The sequence below is a fragment of the Zalophus californianus genome, chromosome 15 (genome assembly GCF_009762305.2).
Source record: "Zalophus californianus isolate mZalCal1 chromosome 15, mZalCal1.pri.v2, whole genome shotgun sequence".
In the NCBI taxonomy this organism is placed as follows: domain Eukaryota; kingdom Metazoa; phylum Chordata; class Mammalia; order Carnivora; family Otariidae; genus Zalophus; species Zalophus californianus.
This window is the reverse complement of record NC_045609.1, coordinates 7,521,131-7,539,932: the sequence shown is the minus strand read 5'-3', so window position 1 is coordinate 7,539,932 and position 18,802 is coordinate 7,521,131. Positions and strand designations below refer to the sequence as shown.

The window sequence follows — 18,802 nt, the reverse complement described above, 5'->3', positions numbered from 1 at the left end:
AGGCACTCACCACTCTGCCATCTAATTTGCACCTCTGCTGAGGGAATGGCAGACTGCACCAGATTATTTTGGAGGAGAGTCCCTGCCAAGTCCACAAATTCTTCACTAAAACATGAGAACTGGCTCTTCTTTCTTCAAAACAAAGGGGGGTAGGAGCAGGGGGGGGGGGGAGGGAAGAGGAGAAAGAGAAGGAGAAGAAACAATATCCTCCCACAGAAATGTCACCAGAACACAACTTTCTTCTTAATGTTTCCCTACAACTGAAATTAAGGATACAAGCAAAGTCACATTAAAGACAGTTTTAATAAAATTAATGCTATATAAACTGAAAAAGTGATAAAATATATGTATCTCCTGTAATAATGGTTCACAGTTATAACGCAAATCTATAGATTCAAATGCAAATCTATAGATTCAACCTAAAAGGAAATACTAGCAAGAGGATAAATTTTTAGCAGGTGTTTCAAGAATAAAACTACTTTGGATAATCAATTATATTTACTATAAGATACTTACTTCCCTGGAAGAATTCCATAGTTGTATAACAACAGCTTTTACCATGTTCAGCTTAGCTCATTTCTCATGATGAAATTATACTTATTAAAGGTTAAAAATACATTATTTCGCTAGCACCCTAACCATTAAGTAAACATGTGCTATATTTGAAAACTGTTAGACAATTAAATTTCAAAGACTTAAAGGAAGCCTTCAGCATTATATTTATAAGACTAACAACTTCAACCTGCCTTTATTGTACTTAAGTCAGGGGCCACTAAATGCCTGAGCATCAGTACAAAAGGGTATAAACTGAGGAGCCTTGTCAAAACAGGCCCATTTCAGAAGAGCTTGTCCCCGTACAGAGATTAATTCTGAACAGCCTCAAAGTTCTTTTGCAGTTCCAGGATAGTAAATTAAAAAGTTCAACATGTTCAGAGGACTCAAATTTTACTCTGAATGCTATCATTAACTGTTTGAATAATCTGAATCAAAGCACTTCACCTTTCTGGGCCTTCGTTTTATCATTTTTAAAGTAAGAAAAATTCCTGCCAAAAAAGGTTCATAATCTTATGCCCATAATCTTTATCCCTTTAATCTAGCTTTCTACCGTTGTTTCAACATGCAAAAATGCAAATGGAACCATTAGTAAAATACAGCTTCATCAACAGCATCTGCTCGTAAATTTCTTTTTGCCTTTTTAAATATACACAGAAGTGAAGGTAGGAGCACATTAGGATACTGTGTGTGACCACAGCTGTGAATAATTCATCCAAAAATGGTCTGGGTATATTAATTAATCATGAACTAAGCACAACAAATCTCAATGATTTATTTCGACTCCAAGATGCTAAAAGTGATCAATTTTGGCTAAATTACTTAACTCTGAATCTTGATATAATGTAACAGCTAAACATAACAGTACACACAGAACTCCATCCTCTATTAGCTTGTTACCTTCCACTTGGGGGAGATTCAAACCTGTAAGAGGAAGGAGAGAGAGCAGGTGCGCCTGGAGCATTTCTGCTGATGACGTAGGGACTCTCACATTCTACAGTATACTGCATTTATTTTCATCAACACTTCTTGCTATCTTTTCACTCTGGCCCCTATTCCACAACAATATCCCATGGGCCTTGCCAGTTTACCAAATCTCTCTTCACGTTTACAAAGAAACAGATCTGACAATATTTTCAGATTGTGAGGAATACAGTATCTTCCCCATGACAAATTAAAATGTCTTCACTTTTTCATTATGAAGACTTCTCTTGGATATAAATTAAACTGTTTAAGCATCCTTGGGTTTTACTTGTATCCCTGAATATGATGTGAAGGACTATCCCAAGTGCTTTTTTTTTAAATTTTATTATGTTAGTCACCACTCATTACATCATTAGTTTTTGATGTAGTGTTCCGTGACTCATTGTTTGTGCATGACACCCAGTGCTCCACGCAGAACGTGCCCTCTTTAATACCCATCACCAGGCTCACCCATCCCCCACCCCCCTCCCCTCTAGAACCCTCAGTTTGTTTCTCAGAGTCCTTCGTCTCTCATGGTTCGTCTCCCCCTCCGATTTGCCCCCCTTCATTTTTCCCTTCCTACTTTTTTTTTAAACATATAATGTATTGTTTCAGAGGTACAGGTCTGTGATTCATCAGTCTTACACAATTCACAGCACTGACCATAGCACATACCCTCCCCAATGTCTATCACCCAGCCACCCCATCCCTCCCACCCCCAACCACTCCAGTAACCCCCAGTTTGTTTCCTGAGATTAAGAATTCCTCATATCAGTGAGGTCATATGACACGTGTTTCTCTGACTTATTTCGCTTAGCATAATACCCTCTAGTTCCATCCACGTCACTGCAAATGGCAAGATTTCAGTTTTTTGGTGGCTCTATAATATTCCATTGTGGGTGTGTGTGTGTGTGTGTGTGTGTATCACATCTTCTTTATCCATTCATCTGTCGATGGACATCTTGGCTCTTTCCACAGTTTGGCTATTGTGGACATTGCTGCTATAAACATTGGGGTGCACGTACCCCTTCGGATCCCTACATTTGTATCTTTGGGGTAAATACCCAGTACTGCAATTGCTTGGTCATAGGGTAGCTCTATTTTCAACTGTCTGAGGAACCTCCATACTGTTCTCCAGAGTGGCTGCACCAGCTTGCCTTCCCACCAACAGTGTAGGAGGGTTCCCCTTTCTCCGCATCCCCGCCAGCATCTGTCGTTCCCTGACTTGTTAATTTTAGCCATTCTGACTGGTGTGAGGTGGTATCTCATTGAGGTTTTGATTTGGATTTCCCTGATGCTGAGCGATGCTGAGCACTTTTTCATGTGTCTGTTGGCCATTTGGATGTCTCCTTTGGAAAAATGTCTGTTCATGTCTTCTGCCCATTTCTGGATTGGATTACTTACTCTTCGGGTGTTGAGTGTGATAAGTTCTTTATAGATTTTGGATACTAGCCCTTTATCTGATATGTCATTTGCAAATATTTTCTCCCATTCTGTCGGTTGTCTTTTGGTTTTGCGGACTGTTTCCTTTGCTGTGCAAAAGGTTTTTATCTTGATGAAATCCCAATAGTTCATTTTTGCCCTTGCTTCCCTTGCTATCCCAAGTGCTTCTTACATGGCTGGTACTCACTATCAGAAGCATTTAGCCAACTCTCCTGAAGAAGCACCTACATCACACAGGGTGGATATGTGTGTGGGTGAGTGTGTATAAGAGCGGGAAAGAGAGCATGTGTGAGAGTACAGCTTAGGCAGGAAAGGTCAGAGTACTACGAAAACCTGTAATTAACCCCAACTCAAAATCCTGAGTAAAGCACTCTACGATCTGTTGGTTGTAATGCCAAACAAACAAAAAAGTTGCAGTTTAATGTGGTGAAGGCAAATACTTTAGAAAGGTCAAATGTGTTTGTAGCTTGCAACAGAAAAGTTAAGACTGTTGCAGTATCTCTAGCAAATAATTCTGTCCATTCCAGAAAAACCGACCTCTTTTTCTGAAACTATGAAGGTCACGAGAGGACTGGAAATACCACTTCCCTTCAGTATATGATGACGACTTCTCAGTTTAGCCTGCTACTAGTTTTCATCAAATACGCGCATGGTAACACAATCAAAGAATAATACTTATTTTGGAGTCCTCTTTGGAAACTTCAGGGAACATTAACATTTTCAAAATGCCCCCAAAAAACCTTCTCCTGAAGAAATCTCAATATTTTGTAGACAGATAGTACACCTTAATGCCTGGCAAAACATCTGGTTTTGTTGCTTTGGTTAAGACAAAGCTCTGCACGTCACTGTGACTCACTGCTTTGTTCATCACTGTGCACCGGGGTGCACGGCTCTGTCTTCCATCCTGAGAGAAATCTTATCTATTGTTGTGGAGGTATTCTGCTCCAGGAGTGCCAAGCCTCGAATCACAGCCTGTACAAGAGGATTTGTCATGAAAAATCTACTGTTATGAAAATTGCCAAATTCAGGAAAGCCAAGACTTTCAATCAAGGGCTTCTCAAGAGGTCTTGTCAAGAAGTGGGAGCAATTATGAAATGCTTTGCTACACCTAAGTTCACTGTTTTCAGAAGGCAAATTCTACAGCCAGGATTTTAACTGCCGTTGACTGGATAAAATACAAACTCGTTTGCACAGTTTAAGTTTCAACCTTAAAACTAAAATGTGAAGTTCTAATCTTTTCCTTCCTAACATAGTGTTATGCCAGGATTTGGCCAAAAATGATCTCATTAACCAACAGCAAAGAAAATGATGCAACATGAATTTTTCTGAAAAATCTTAGAGAATTCCTATTTTTTGACACAAGCCTACTTTCACCTGACAAAAGAATTTAGAGATTCCATTTGCTCTTTCATTCTTTCGTGAAATAGCATTTTAAGCACTTGTTTTCACCAAAAACAGTCAAAATTGATTGGATATCAAAGATGACATAAAAGTTGTCAAGTCAAAGACGATGGCATAGTTTTAATGTATTACTTGAAATTTAAATACTAGCAGCCCTTTCATTAAAACTTACTATTGGGCAGAACTAAAGCTTAATTTTGATTAATTTGTAACCATTTAGATTTATTCATTGTCCTCTGAGAAAAGAAAACAGTGGCCACTATTTTTTCCATTTAAAAAAGGGACATAATTCTTATGAAGACTCCTTTTATTTTCCACGTTAAAAAAAATTTCAGTGTAATTAAAAACTATAAGCAAAATTTTATGTTCATGTATATCATGCACATTTTTAGTGGGAGACTATAGCTTTCATCATATTTTTTAGAAAGTATGTAACATAAACATTTTAAGAGCCAAGAGCTTAAATCTAGTGTTCTGGCTCCACATTACACAGCTTCTCTATTTTTATTTGAAATTCTTTTTACTTGATCTCTTTCCCACTACAATGTCTACTGCTCATCAACCCTGCTTGCTCTAAACTTCTACCACTGCTTCAGCTACTGTACTTTTACTTGACCCGTTTATGGTTTTCTTCCCATTCTCTTTCCCCTGTGCTGCCCTGTACTTATTCACTTAAGTGTAGAACAATTACCTTCTATATTTTTAATCAGTAAAACCAACTGTTTCCCTCTAGACGATGAAAAAATGAACCAAAGTAAACATCTCAGGCCCTCTAGAATTCACTCCACTACTATCATCTCAGGGTGTACACAATATAAAGAAATGTAAGGCAATCTATTATAATCAATATTCACTAAAATCAAGCACTAATATAAGATTCCGTTTTATAAACTATCACCAATACACAGCAGTTTGGCATCCTTAGATGTAATTTTAAAAAATCACAAAGATAGATAAAACAAGAAATGAGGAAGGAGAAAAGGAGCCAGGAATCAATACAACCACCAGCTAAAATGGTGGAAATGATCATGTTTCTGTTTTGAAGTTGTTAAAAAGAAATTAGCTTAGGGGCACCTGGGTGGCTCAGTCAGTTAAGCATCCGACTCCTTGATCTCAGAGTCCAGTTCAAGCCCCACATTGGGCTCCACGCTGGGCATGGAGCCTACTTTAAAAAAAAAAAAAAAAAAAAATTAAAGGCAGGCAGGCAAGCAACTTAAACTGGAAGAGAACCTTCCTGATTGTAAACATTATTAAAACTAGAATAAATTTTTTGCATAAAGTTGTGATGTCTCCCTCAACAGAGTTCTTTCTCTAGGTGAGTTTCTCCCTCTATCTGGAGTGGTTTGGGTTTTTCCTTCTCAGAGACAGAGAAATGTACAAAAATCTCTTTGTAAGAAATATAAACATATTTTGTCACACTTACCATCCAAAGAAACGAATCCCTTAGAAATTACTATGAAAGTTCTCCCAAGAGTTTACATTCTCCCCTCAAACATACTAACAGATTAAGTTTGTCACTGATTTTCAACAGTCTTTATTAGTCTTCTGAATAAGATAAGACTCTTTGACTAATCTTAATTATAACTACATTCATGAATATTCATATCAAAGAATAATTTTCATATCCTTATAAAAGTGAAGATCATACTTTACTAGGAAACGGCATCCAAGTTATCATCCAAAGACATCTTATTCTCAGGCAAGGTTCAGAAAGATCAAGCTTATTTTTGTTTAAAGTACTGCTTCTTTAAATGCTGTCAGGATTTTATGAGAGCAAGTATGCCATACAGTTAATGGGTAAGATTTACTAGCATGATATGAAAATGCTAGCATGAACAAAAAAATTGAAAGAATCAGTCATTTGCTCATATGACAGTTAAGGTAGTAACTGATTTAAATGTTCGGAATAAAGAAATAAGGGTTACCAACCATCTTTTTAAAAACCTGTTTTCCAATAAATGCTCAGATTGAGGAAAAAGAAAGAAAAAAACATCAAATATAACTTACCTTTTTGTCTCTGGTCCTTACTTCCCCATAGAAATCTAGGGCCTCTTGTGCCTTTAAAAATTTGCCCCGATGTAATAAATATGCACAAATCATTACACCAGTTCGTCCCTTTCCAGCTTTACAGTGAATTGCTGCAACATGATTGTCATCTTCACTTAGCCATTGGTCAAGATCTTCACAAAAGGGTTTGATAAGTTCTAGCTGTGGTGGATTATGGTCTTCAAAAGGATACTGTGCAACTGTGGTAAAAGGATAACCTCAGAATTAGAAAAAAGTCTTTCCTGAATTGTTTATTAAAGTAAGTTAACTTTAGAAATGTTGCATATAAGCTTAACAGGTGTTTAAAAGAAAAACCAGACTCCAGAGAAAAATAATTTGCTGCCTGATAATTTTCCAATTTTTGAATACAAAATAGTCTCTCATTAATTCTTAAACCTACCCACTAGACAGAGAGGCCGAGCATTATTTTCTCCACTTAATGAAAGAGGAAACTTGGCTATGGAGAGGTAGCACAAGTCAACATATTTAAAAGGAGAGGCAAACTCAAAATGAAATGTCACGTAGGTAGGTTTCCTGTCAAGGCTCTCAGTGCATTTTCTGACAAAAGAAGTCATAATATTTATAGTATTACATCACCACAAAACATGTATTCCAGAGAAGGTATAAATTACCAGTAAATCCATAATGGAAAGGACTGATTTTTACACTTCATAAAATAAAAATGCTAATTAAGCATGTTATTTGAAGATGGTCTTGCAAATGTTAGTGTTGATTTTAAAGGCATTTACAAAAGACACTGAGAAAACTACTTATAAAAATGTATACAGTTGTAGTAAAGTGTATCTAATGTCACATCTTTTCACATGGTTTATAAAAACCCAAAATTTCACTGTTCCCTATAGTCAGAGTTGAGGGTTTTTTTTTTTAAACTTGCCTAGAAGTAGGAGTTTAACTGTATCACTATTAAATTTTTTTCTTACTGGTCCCTGCCTTGGTTCCATTCCATTAAAATCCTTAAAAATCCTGACTGACAGCAAATGTATATAATTATCCTGTGTGTCATCTAAATACGTGAGAAATATTCCTTCTATCTTCAATCAACTCATTAATAACGTGGAACAAGATTCAGTGTTGGGTGAGTCGTCCCGGGAGACAACGACTGCCGTTACAGGGAGTCGCCGGGACAGCTTTCACCTGGGCCTCAGCATTCCATCTTCATCTCCCCAGTGGCACATAAAAACATCCAGGAAACTCTGTGAAACGTCTATTTAAAGCTAGATAAACCGTGACTAAAACACACTTTGCCTAGTAAGCAGTAGGCTAAATTCACGAAAAAGGAAAAATTCTCAGTGAGTCTGTATTGGCTCTCAGCCATTAGTGCCTCTGAATTCTCAAACAGGCTGTCTGAATGTCCGTTCTAGATTTTTCAGAAGGAATCCACGGCAAACATATTAGTATATAGCTCATGGCATCCACCTTCTCTTTCTATCACGGTAGCACCTGCCACGCTTCTCCACTCTCCAGGTGTCTCGTGGCTCAAGGGGTTCCACCAACACAGACAGAAGGTTTCTGCGGGCCCTCAGAAGAATTCACCACCGCTAGAGGAGCACTCACTGAGAGCAGCTCCCGCGCTCCTCTACCAGGCTCCTCGCTGAGAGCAGCTCCCGCGCTCACCTACCAGGCCCCTCGCTGAGAGCAGCTCCCGCGCTCCTCTACCAGGCTCCTCGCTGAGAGCAGCTCCCGCGCTCCTCTACCAGGCCCCTCGCTGAGAGCAGCTCCCGCGCTCCTCTACCAGGCTCCTCGCTGAGAGCAGCTCCCGCGCTCACCTACCAGGCCCCTCGCTGAGAGCAGCTCCCGCGCTCCTCTACCAGGCTCCTCGCTGAGAGCAGCTCCCGCGCTCCTCTACCAGGCCCCTCGCTGAGAGCAGCTCCCGCGCTCCTCTACCAGGCCCCTCGCTGAGAGCAGCTCCCGCGCTCCTCTACCAGGCCCCTCGCTGAGAGCAGCTCCCGCGCTCCTCTACCAGGCTCCTCGCTGAGAGCAGCTCCCGCGCTCCTCTACCAGGCTCCTCGCTGAGAGCAGCTCCCACGCTCACCTACCAGGCCCCTCGCTGAGAGCAGCTCCCGCGCTCCTCTACCAGGCTCCTCACTGAGAGCAGCTCCCGCGCTCACCTACCAGGCCCCTCGCTGAGAGCAGCTCCCGCGCTCCTCTACCAGGCTCCTCGCTGAGAGCAGCTCCCGCGCTCCTCTACCAGGCTCCTCACTGAGAGCAGCTCCCGCGCTCACCTACCAGGCTCCTCCTTACCCATGTCCATCATACCCTTCTCTCCCTTTTAGGTCACGGCTCCACAGAGCTAAGTTGCTCTGTTTTCTCCCTATAATCTCTTACTGTTACACCAAATGCCTCCAACAGTAGATATAACCCTCTCTTTATTTTACTGTTAGTCTAGAAATTTTTCCTAATTCTTATAATCTACTCTAGTGTTCTTACTAGTACTGGCAGGTTTATATAATTGTTTCCTAAAACACACCAGCAAAATTAAATTTGTTTTCCAAAATGTCTAAGACCATCTTTAAGATAAATATTTACCTCACTTAATAATTGAGATTATTAATTACTGCTGTGACAGTAAGATTTGGTCTATTGGTTTTAAGTTATATAACAAAAATACATTACTCGGCAGTTAATACCTACCTCTGCAGTTAAATTTGGCGGTATCATAATGTCTTTCAGCACACCTAAAAGAAAAAGTTTAAATGTGATCTAAAGTTATCTTTTGCACGGGCGAAAAAAAGTATAGTAACACACATTTTCTGAACTTTTATACCGCACCAGGCATCATGCTGTTTTGTATTAACTATTTCTTTCAATCCTAACAATCTATGAAGTAGGTAGTGTCATTATCCTCATTTTACCATTAAGGAAACTGATGTTAGGTGTTATGCACGTACAGCTTACACACTTGCTCACAAAACCTTGATGCCGCTCAGGCTCCCACCTCCCACCCAGCTGCATGTGTACCCTCAAATTTCCTGTACGGACACTCTGTGTGCTGAGGGAGTGTATGTTTGATTTCATCAAGTATGTACAAACAACTAATGAGTTACAGCACTGTCTTTACCTCAGAGTTGAGCACACATTGTTTTCTCAAACTAGTATGTAAAAAAGATATATTTTTAAAATAGTAAAATTATAAGGGCAAAGAAAAAGTAAAAAAAAAAAAAAGTGAATGATGCTAATGTACTCAAAAACAACACTTCCTAAAAAATTTTTAAGCTAGACCTTTCTCTCTTTAGAGAAGCCAAAGGTCATCTTTTTCAATAATCTCTCAGCTTATGAGTTTTAATTAAAGTCTGAGAGTAATGAAGGAGTAATAAATAAAATACAGAATAATAAAATGTTGACTTAGAGCATACTAAAATTTGTCTTTTTAATATTAGTGACACATTTGTCGTCATGCACTAGTTTACTCAGGATTAATAAGTATATTTATAAACATTAATAAGGCTCCGAAAGGGATCCCATACTTTGGTTTGTGGTCAGCAGAATCATGGTAACTACAGCTACTAACCAAATGAGTTTAAAAAAAATTATTTAAAATAAAAACTTGGCATTTTAAAACAAATCAAGGTCTACAATCCCTGAATCTCCAATTCTGAAGTGTGAAATTTTAACATTTCCTGTTAAACTTATGGCAAATTCAATTGTGGCAGAATCTGATCTGAGTTTATGACACTGTATGCACTCTTTAACTAATACACTTGAAGAGTCAAACACTTCATGCTAGGTAGGGACTGCTCCAGACCCCAGGGGGTGTTATGTAATACTAGTTAAGTACTTGCTTCCATGTTACCTTTCTGCAAAGGGAAAAATTCTTAACACTGAAACACAACTGGTCCCAAGAGTTTCAATAAGTGATTATGGACATGTATTTCACATTTAAGAAATCCTAAAACTATCTGTATAGTTCCTCTACTTTAAATAGTTTTAAATCCTAATCCACATGAAAGTGGAACTAATTATAAACAAATTAGAATCCACTAGTTTAAATGGTCAGACCTGAAATAAATTGACTTTCACACTACTGCTTAAAACAAAGCTTTCCCCCTTTTTTGCATATAATTTAATATACTGAGTTTTGCTCAAAAAAAATTATTTAGTAATGCCATATGCATATTTATGTATCCTTGCTAAATAATTTCATACTCCCTCCTATACAAAACATGACAGGCAAGGAGGAAGACTGACCAAGAAAATAGTCATATTTTATACTTCCTTTAGTACAGATTAAAGAAGAGGTCTGGTAAATAGTGAAGAATCCGTAACAGAGTATTTTATAAGGACTCATGGAAAGATAGGACTTAGAAGGTGAGGGAGAAGGAGTAGGCTAGGAAATAATTCTAAGAAGCTGGTCTCATGGCAGCACAACAAAAAATAAACATTCTGAGTTTCATGCAGCTTTAGTCCTCTAATATTCTCATGCTTTTTCAGGAGCTCACATGTTTGGTTTGACAAATACTGCTTAACACTACCATCCTAAACTGATTCTCAAATATTACTGTTAAGAGGCAGAAATGGAGGAAAAGTGGGAATAATGAGCTACTATATGTCTACCAGATGTACACACCTTACAAAGGAGTTTCCATGTTTTTTAATTCATAGTCACAACAATATAACAATAGAAAACATAATCTCCATCTTACATATGAGAAAGCTAAGATTTAGAAGAGCATTAAAAAAAACTTGCCCCAAACCACAATATGCAAATGGAAGAGCCAGGTCTCAAGCCCAGGACCTCTGGTTACAAAAGTCAAACTTTTTCCAGCATGGCTCCATACTTCTACTTACAATACAAAATAGAGAACAATTTTAAAAACAAACGCAATAACAAATTCTACTCAAAATCAGCCTTCCTACAAGAGCAATATTTGGCATAAAAGATAGAACCAACAAAAAGCAATCATGAAACATGAAGAAGTTATGAAAATCTCTACAGGTACAGATGAGGAGTACATGAGAACATATACTGGGGCCGGCAGTGATGGACGTGATCTGGAGGAGGGGTTGCTAGGGTAAGAATGATGACTGTCTTCTTAATTAAGACCTTCTCCAAAACTGTACACATGCGCGCACACATGCACGCATGCACACACCCAGGTCCTTATAACTTTTGTGTGGTATGTTAGTTGATAAGTCTCTCAACAAACCAAAACTGAATGGGATTTACATAAATGGAAAATGGGATGTGACTGAGACAAGTATTAGGTAACTCTGACCACTTATACTTCCATATAATTAAAATTCAACTTAAAAGATACCATTTTTAAAAATCTTATACTGGCTTATATGAGACAAGAGAGATGAAGAAGCATTGAAAGAGTTTTTAATGAAGCGGTAGACAGAAAGTGAAGGAAGAGATAGGACTAATAGGAAAAGCTTCCAGAGAAGTGAGACTTGCCAAAGAGTCAGTGAAGTATGCAGGTCTCTTCTGTAACTCTCTTCAACATCACTATCTCTAGCTTACAAAAGAAAACCTAACAGATAAAAATTAACAGCTAAAGGTTCACCACCAAATGATGGAGAGTTGTATGTCAAATAGAATACACAATGAAATACAGTAACCCTTTTAAAAATGAATATCCAGTAAACATTTAAGGTCCTCAAAGGCAGGAAGTGTATTATACCTCTACCCCCATTTTCCTCCCTCTTCCTCTTACCCCCACCAGCCTACAGGTACACAGAGGAACATACAAAAATGTAATATACACACTTGCACAAAACAAACTAATTTACTAAGCATCATCATACCCAAATGTGATTAACGATACGAAGCTAATTTTGTCCTTTCTTAAAATAATTTACTGAATGCTTGATAATATAGAGATATAAACAGTCAATTATTAAAAAGTCCGTATTAAGAACTGTTCTTCATCCACACGTCGTAATTGCCATAAGAAGTTTAATATACCATTAAATACATGTATGTCTAGTGTAAATATTTTAAGACCTTTCAGTTTCTATGTTTGCAAGGACATACATCACATGTACTTAACATCCCCAAAATAAAAGAAATAAAATAGAAACATCTGTTGCTTGCCAGACTCCCTTACCCAGAGCCAGAAATACAAAAAGGGGTAGAGAGAAGGTGAAGAATGAAAAATGTCATCAGAAATCAAAGCATGCTACAACCTGGTAGTTCTAGAAACTTCTGAAGTAAAATTTGGGGAGGTTAAAACAAACGACGACGACAACAACAACAAAACCAGAAAGGGAAGATTGGCATAAACGGTGGGTGGTCTGCTACCATATGTACCTGTGTGACCTTGTTCAACTCACTTAACTTCTAGGCCTCAGATTCCCCATCTGTAAAATGAGAAGGTTGGACTAAATGATCTCTTTCAGGTACTTTCCAGTTCTGAAAGTCTATGACTCCGTTAAATGGAGTGAGGAAGGGGAACTGAAATATAAATACCAAAAGCTACTCTCAACTAATGAGACAGTTCATTAACTCTGGGGTCCGACGTTTAGAAATACAAAAACAAAAGGGCAGCCAAGTTCCCAGACTAGCTCCCAATACCACCTTTAACCATAATAATGTTAAGTGATCCAGAGCACTGACAGTGCAAGCCTAGGTCCTAAATTCTGGAAGCAGGAAGCCACTGAATACAGGAATGAAAAGAATTTCCTTCCTTTTCTTTGGATATAATGTTAAACTCGAATAAAATTTTGAAAAAGACAGAATTTGTCTTTGGTATCTTTCTGCCTTCCTTCTGGGACTCTGAATGCCTAATCTTTAGAGTCTAAACCCTGAAGTGACTCACTTAATGGACTGACTGCAGCTTTTGACACTTCTTGTCCTGTGCTTTATTTTCTTTTTTAAACTTAGCTTCTGAATCTAGTTATTCAAAAAGTATAAAGCTTTGAGGTTTTTATTTTCCTCCACAGAAACACTCTGGCGTCTGCAACAAGGCTAGTTACAGGAGGTTACTCAGGACGAGAGGAAGACCTATTCACAGATCACCTACACTCAAGTCCCTACAGCACCTTTGTCTTTCACCTTGTTACCTGTCACCCCACACCCTCGGCATAAACGTTTGCTTCTTTGTGAATCCAAGGAAATTAATGAAAACTCACTAGGAGAAACAATAATGGTGTCTACTTCACTCTCATGTCTTCTGAGGTCTTATCAGAATAGAAAGATCACTAAATTAAAGATAGAAAAGCAACATTCCACAAGCTGACAAGGCACACAGAATCTTTCATCCTTTTTGGTGATGATTTAAATGCCCACTGAAGGGAGAAGAGAATCTTATTCTTACATTTGAGAAATAAATTCTACAGAAATTATGACAGTCAATCGGGAAACATAACTTCAGATTAAAATTTTTCCTGTTGCATAATTTACAGACATCACATAGGAAAAATAAAAACCAGGTAGAAAAATAACACATTTTATATACCATTTCTTAAAAGGTAGAAAGTGGGTCAATATTTTGGGAAAGAATAATAGTCTTCAAGGGCAAAAATGATAAAATATTTTCTTCCCATTTTTCTTTTGGTCTTTTTTTCCTTTTCACATCCCTACTCACAAAGTCAAAAAGAAAAACAAAAGGTTGAAGATAAGCTAGCTGTACCAAGGAGGCAATCTTTACATCCTTGCCTTAAACAAGATAAACCACCCAACTCAACAATTTCAGATAACTTACTTTTGTTATATACAGTTAGAGAATACCCTAATAGCTGTTTCAATCAAATGACCTAAAGACACAGAATAAACAAAACTACACCCACTCTGAAGCATCTATCTCTATGGAAGATGTTATTAATGCTTTAACAGAAAAAGCTCTGCTGTGAAATACACTTCAAGTTACCACATGGCTATTGGCTCAAAGATGGGCTAGATGCCAAGTCATTTAAACCAGATCAAGTAAAGTGAATGTGTGCCAACATTGTTTTGACCTCATCACTACACTTTCTGAATGACCTAACAATGCTCTTAATCAGACATCTTGGACTAATTGTTTTAGGAACACAATTCTGTTAAAATATATCTTTAACTCTACCTGATTCTAACAAGGAAATAACTTTCACTTAATAGTTATTTTAGAAGATATTTGCAAGCATACAAATAAAAGACATACTTACAGATTGTATATCTTGTAATGGTTTTTATGCTTTGAATCCAAAAACCTTAAAACAAAACAAACAAACAAAAAGCCACCATTAACAAAAATGAGCTAACATTTGAAATTACATTTATACTATTGAGAAAACCTAAATGACAGATTCCATTTTTCCTAATCTCAAATACCATTTAAGAAAAATAAATAAATAAATTCCAATAAATATTCCCTTCATGGGTTTAAACTAGTAATCAGGTCATTCTTAAATAATTATTACATTACACAGATTTATACAATCTGAAGTAAAGCCAGAGCTTTTCATAGAATAAATATTTTCATAATCTTCTCTCTTTAGCCTAACATTATGAGGTTGAGTATTAAATAAGTTATTTAAAAGGCAGCATTAGCACTTAGCGCAAGTTCACCTAGCTCATTCAGATGTGCAACAGTCATGTGTAATCAAGTAATCTTAAAAATAACCCTGAAAATTCAGCCATCATTTTCTTTCAAATAAGAAACTTTTCATATTTGAAAGATGCAAGTAGTAACTATTAACTCCATACAAAGTTTATTAAGTATTTTCACATATATATTATCAGTTGACGCTCACAAACATCTGAGAGATAGAGCTTATTCACATTTTACAAATGAGGGAAGTGTGTCAAAGAAATTACAAAACTTGCCCAAGGTCATACAGCTAATAAGCCAAAGAATCAAGACCAAAGACCTCTCCCTCAAAACAGTTACAAAACTAAACAACAGCAACAATTACAGCCAACAAAAGCACTTGCCATGTGTTTCTACCACATTTAAGTACTTTATGCATATAAATTTGTTTACTCTTATGAGGTAGTTATAGGGGGAAAGGGGTTAGAAAAGTATAAGCTGAGGAAATAGGATAAACAGAATAAAAAGACAAATGGAAAACAAAAGAGAAGATTTAAAAAGATCTAAAGTCTAGGAGTTTCAACATATGAGCAAGAGTTCTAGAGAAAAGAACAGAAAACACAAGAAGAAATCCAAGATACAATTCAAGAATAATACTGAAGGACAGGTGTTTCCAAAATCAAAGGATACAATGAGTATTCAGCAAAAAAGATGAAAATAGACCCAAATACAGGTATATATATAGCTCAGTGAAATGTCTAAATACTGAAGAGATAAACGTAGTAGGACCCTAGAATATGCCCAAAGAGGAAACAGGTTTCATAAAAAGTATCTGGAATCAGAATTACACCACCCTTTTTAATGGCAACACTAGCAGCTAGAAAACAATCGGGCAAAACCTTCTGAGTTTGAGGGAAAACTATTCCCAGCCTAGAATTCCATACCAAAAGAGATATTAAATCAAGTGTGAATATATAATAAAGGCATTTTTAAACAAGAGAAATCTCAAATAATTTTGCTGCCCACATAATCTCTCTCAGGAAGTTACCAGAAGATGTGTTCCACCAAAACAAGGGTGGGAAACCATGAAAGAGAGGACGATTCCAGGAACTGAAGAATCCAGCTCATGAGAAGGGAAAAGGGAATCCTCAGAGTGACGACGGTGAAGGAACATCCTAAGCAGACAGCTATAAAGCAGATCTAGTGAACAACTGACCCAGATCAGGGTAGATCAGAAGGCTCCTGAAGAAGATAAAATCGATATAATACCAAATGTGCTTGAACATGTTAAGAGATTTATATAGTTTAGGAATAAAGTTAAGAACACAGAAACTAAGGAAGCTAAGAGAGAGAGAGAGAATTTTAACTCCAGGGAAAATAAAATGTTTAGGAAAAAACAGTTACACTACTCAACTGTAAATCGCATTTATCTAGTCATAATCACATAAAAACCCAACATTTATATAACCAAAATTACAATTTAGCTACTAGGAGGGCTGAAAATATGTGTATGGTTGGGTAGAGGGAAAAAGAGTTCATAAATCTGGATGTGAAAAATCATGCCACACAGTAGTATGAGGATTACTTGTAACTTTGTCACTAGTTGAAATGATATATTTGTATGTCACACTAAAATATTAATTACAATCAACACTTAAAAATTAAGCAGAGTACAGATTTTATATAATTTGTTAACTACAGTATTCTAACAAACTTTTAATATTTTCTGAACTATTATAATCAAAACGAATACAACAATGACTTTCTCCTATACCAGCAAAACATTCTCTAATGGACTTAGTATGACAAGATGGGTTCCTCTTATTTCTGCAGAGTCAGGCCCTCATCCCATAAACCACTCAGCAGTTTCTAGACCAGGCTCTTTCCTTGCACGACCAGTGTTTCATCAAGGGTTCCAGGTCACTAGTATTTTTTTTTAACGGTATGCTTTCATGTTTTCATTCCTTGATACCCATTCCTATCAATGTTATCTTTTATTTAAATGTACTGAGAGAACATGTATTAAGTACCTGAAACTGCGCTTGTTTCCCTGGGATAAAATTATTTAAGGACTATTGTCCCTGCCCTCAAAGTAATACTAGGGTAAATGTATCAGTGAGAATAAGGTTTAGCTGTGAGAAACAGAAGAAAGTGGGTGGGGGAGGGGCCCATAAACAAATATGCTACTAATTATATTAAATACACTACTCTCCCACATAAATTCCAGGATTAGTAGTCTACAACTGGTTGGGTAGATTTGTTTCATAAAGGCCTGGAGCCCAGGACCCTTCCATCATATGCTGAGCCAACATGATGGGCAACCCAAGGTCCAAGATGGTGTGCCATCATATTTGTAGTAAGAACAGACCGGAGAAGGGAAAGAAGGATAGGCCCCTCCTTTAAGAATTCATTATTTCTACTTAAAAACAATAGATTTTAAGTTATCACATTATCAAATCTAGCCACAGGGGAAGCTGGAATTACCACGGGCACTCTGGGAAAACACGTACACAGCAAACAAGCAAGTGTTCTATTAATGATGGGAAACGTAAAGATGATCATTGACTTTCTCGATGGTTGTTCTATTCTCTAATTTCAATTACCTCTAATCTTTATTTTCTTCTGCAAAACAAAAACAAAAACTAATGACTAATACTAATGTAACAGGTATATTTGTAATCCTAATTTAAAGTCACTCTAAGAGGGGCGCCTGGGTGGCTCAGTCCTTAAGCCTTCGGCTCAGGTCATGATCCCAGGGTCCTGGGACTGAGCTCCACATCGGGCTCCCTGCTTGGCAGGAAGCCTGCTTTGCCCTCTCCCACTCCCGCTGCTTGTGTTCCTGCTCTTGCTGTCAAATAAAAATTAATTAATTAATTAATAAAATAAAATAAAATCACTCTAAGAAGGAGTCCATAAGCTCTACCAGACTCTGTCAAATAAAAATTAATTAATTAATTAAATAAATAAAATAAAACCACTCTAAGAAGGAGTCCATAAGCTCCACCGGACAGCCAAAAAGGTACACGGCATAAAAAAAAAGACAAAGAACTCTTGCCAAGGGGCAAAGGGAAACAAAGGGAAATTACTACTTTGTGGTTCTGGGGATGACTATTAATAAACCATAGAGGACAATATTTCATTCTAATATTTCATGTGTACTTTTCTTTAAATATTTAAGTTACGTGTTACTTCTTACGACTCTTCAGTTTAGCCCACTTCTTCAACTAACCAAGGAAGCACTGCTTCTGCTAAGACGACTTCTACTCCACTATGAATATTCTACAGGAAAAAGTGGTGTTACACATCCTTTCTCTCGTCTCTCCTACCCTCTTTATCTTCTCAATTCCTATACCTTTCTCAATTTGTACTTCTGGATTTCTTTCTTTAAACTGAGATAAAATTTACATACAGTGAAACAGATCTTAGGTGTACAACCATCTCAATCAAAATACAGAATACTTCCATCACTCCAGAAAATTCCCTTATGCCCATTTGCAGTCAAACCCCACTAAGCTCCCAGGCAGCTAATATTACCACAGATTAATTTGTCCTTGTGTTCTTGAACTTCATATAAATGTAATCATTTAATATGCAGTCTTTTGTAACTGGCTTCTTTCATTTAATCTAATGTTTTACAGATTTATCCATGTTACATGTATCATTAGTTCATTCCTTTTATTCTGTGTATGATTCCACTGCATGACTACACCATCACTTGTTTATCCATCCTCCTTTGATGGATATTTAGGATGTTTACAGTTTGGGGTTATTATGAGTAAGTATTATATAAACATTCTTGTGCAAGAATTTTGGGGATACCTGCTTTTATTTTCCGTGAGTAAATAAGTAATAACTACAAGTAGAGTTGCTGGGTCATAAGGAAGACAGGGTAGGTGTATATTTATAAGAAACTACTAAACAGTTTTCCG

The 18,802-nt window shown here is 37.2% G+C and overlaps 1 protein-coding gene across 3 annotated transcripts in view; it reads right to left on the bottom strand.

Moving 5' to 3' along the window:
• LOC113918774 (phosphatidylinositol 3,4,5-trisphosphate 3-phosphatase and dual-specificity protein phosphatase PTEN-like) overlaps positions 1 to 18,802 on the bottom strand; it is a 66,902-nt gene continuing 48,100 nt past the window's right edge. Inside the window, exons 3-6 of one of the 3 annotated variants that reach the window (XM_027587575.2) lie at positions 14,509 to 14,553; positions 9,058 to 9,101; positions 6,367 to 6,605; positions 1 to 132 (exon numbers count right to left, since the gene is read on the bottom strand). In XM_027587575.2, coding sequence (XP_027443376.1) covers positions 106 to 132; positions 6,367 to 6,605; positions 9,058 to 9,101; positions 14,509 to 14,553 — 355 coding nt within the window. In that variant the 3' untranslated portion in view covers positions 1 to 105. The other 2 variants (XM_027587565.2, XM_027587583.2) reach the window with 2 other exon arrangements.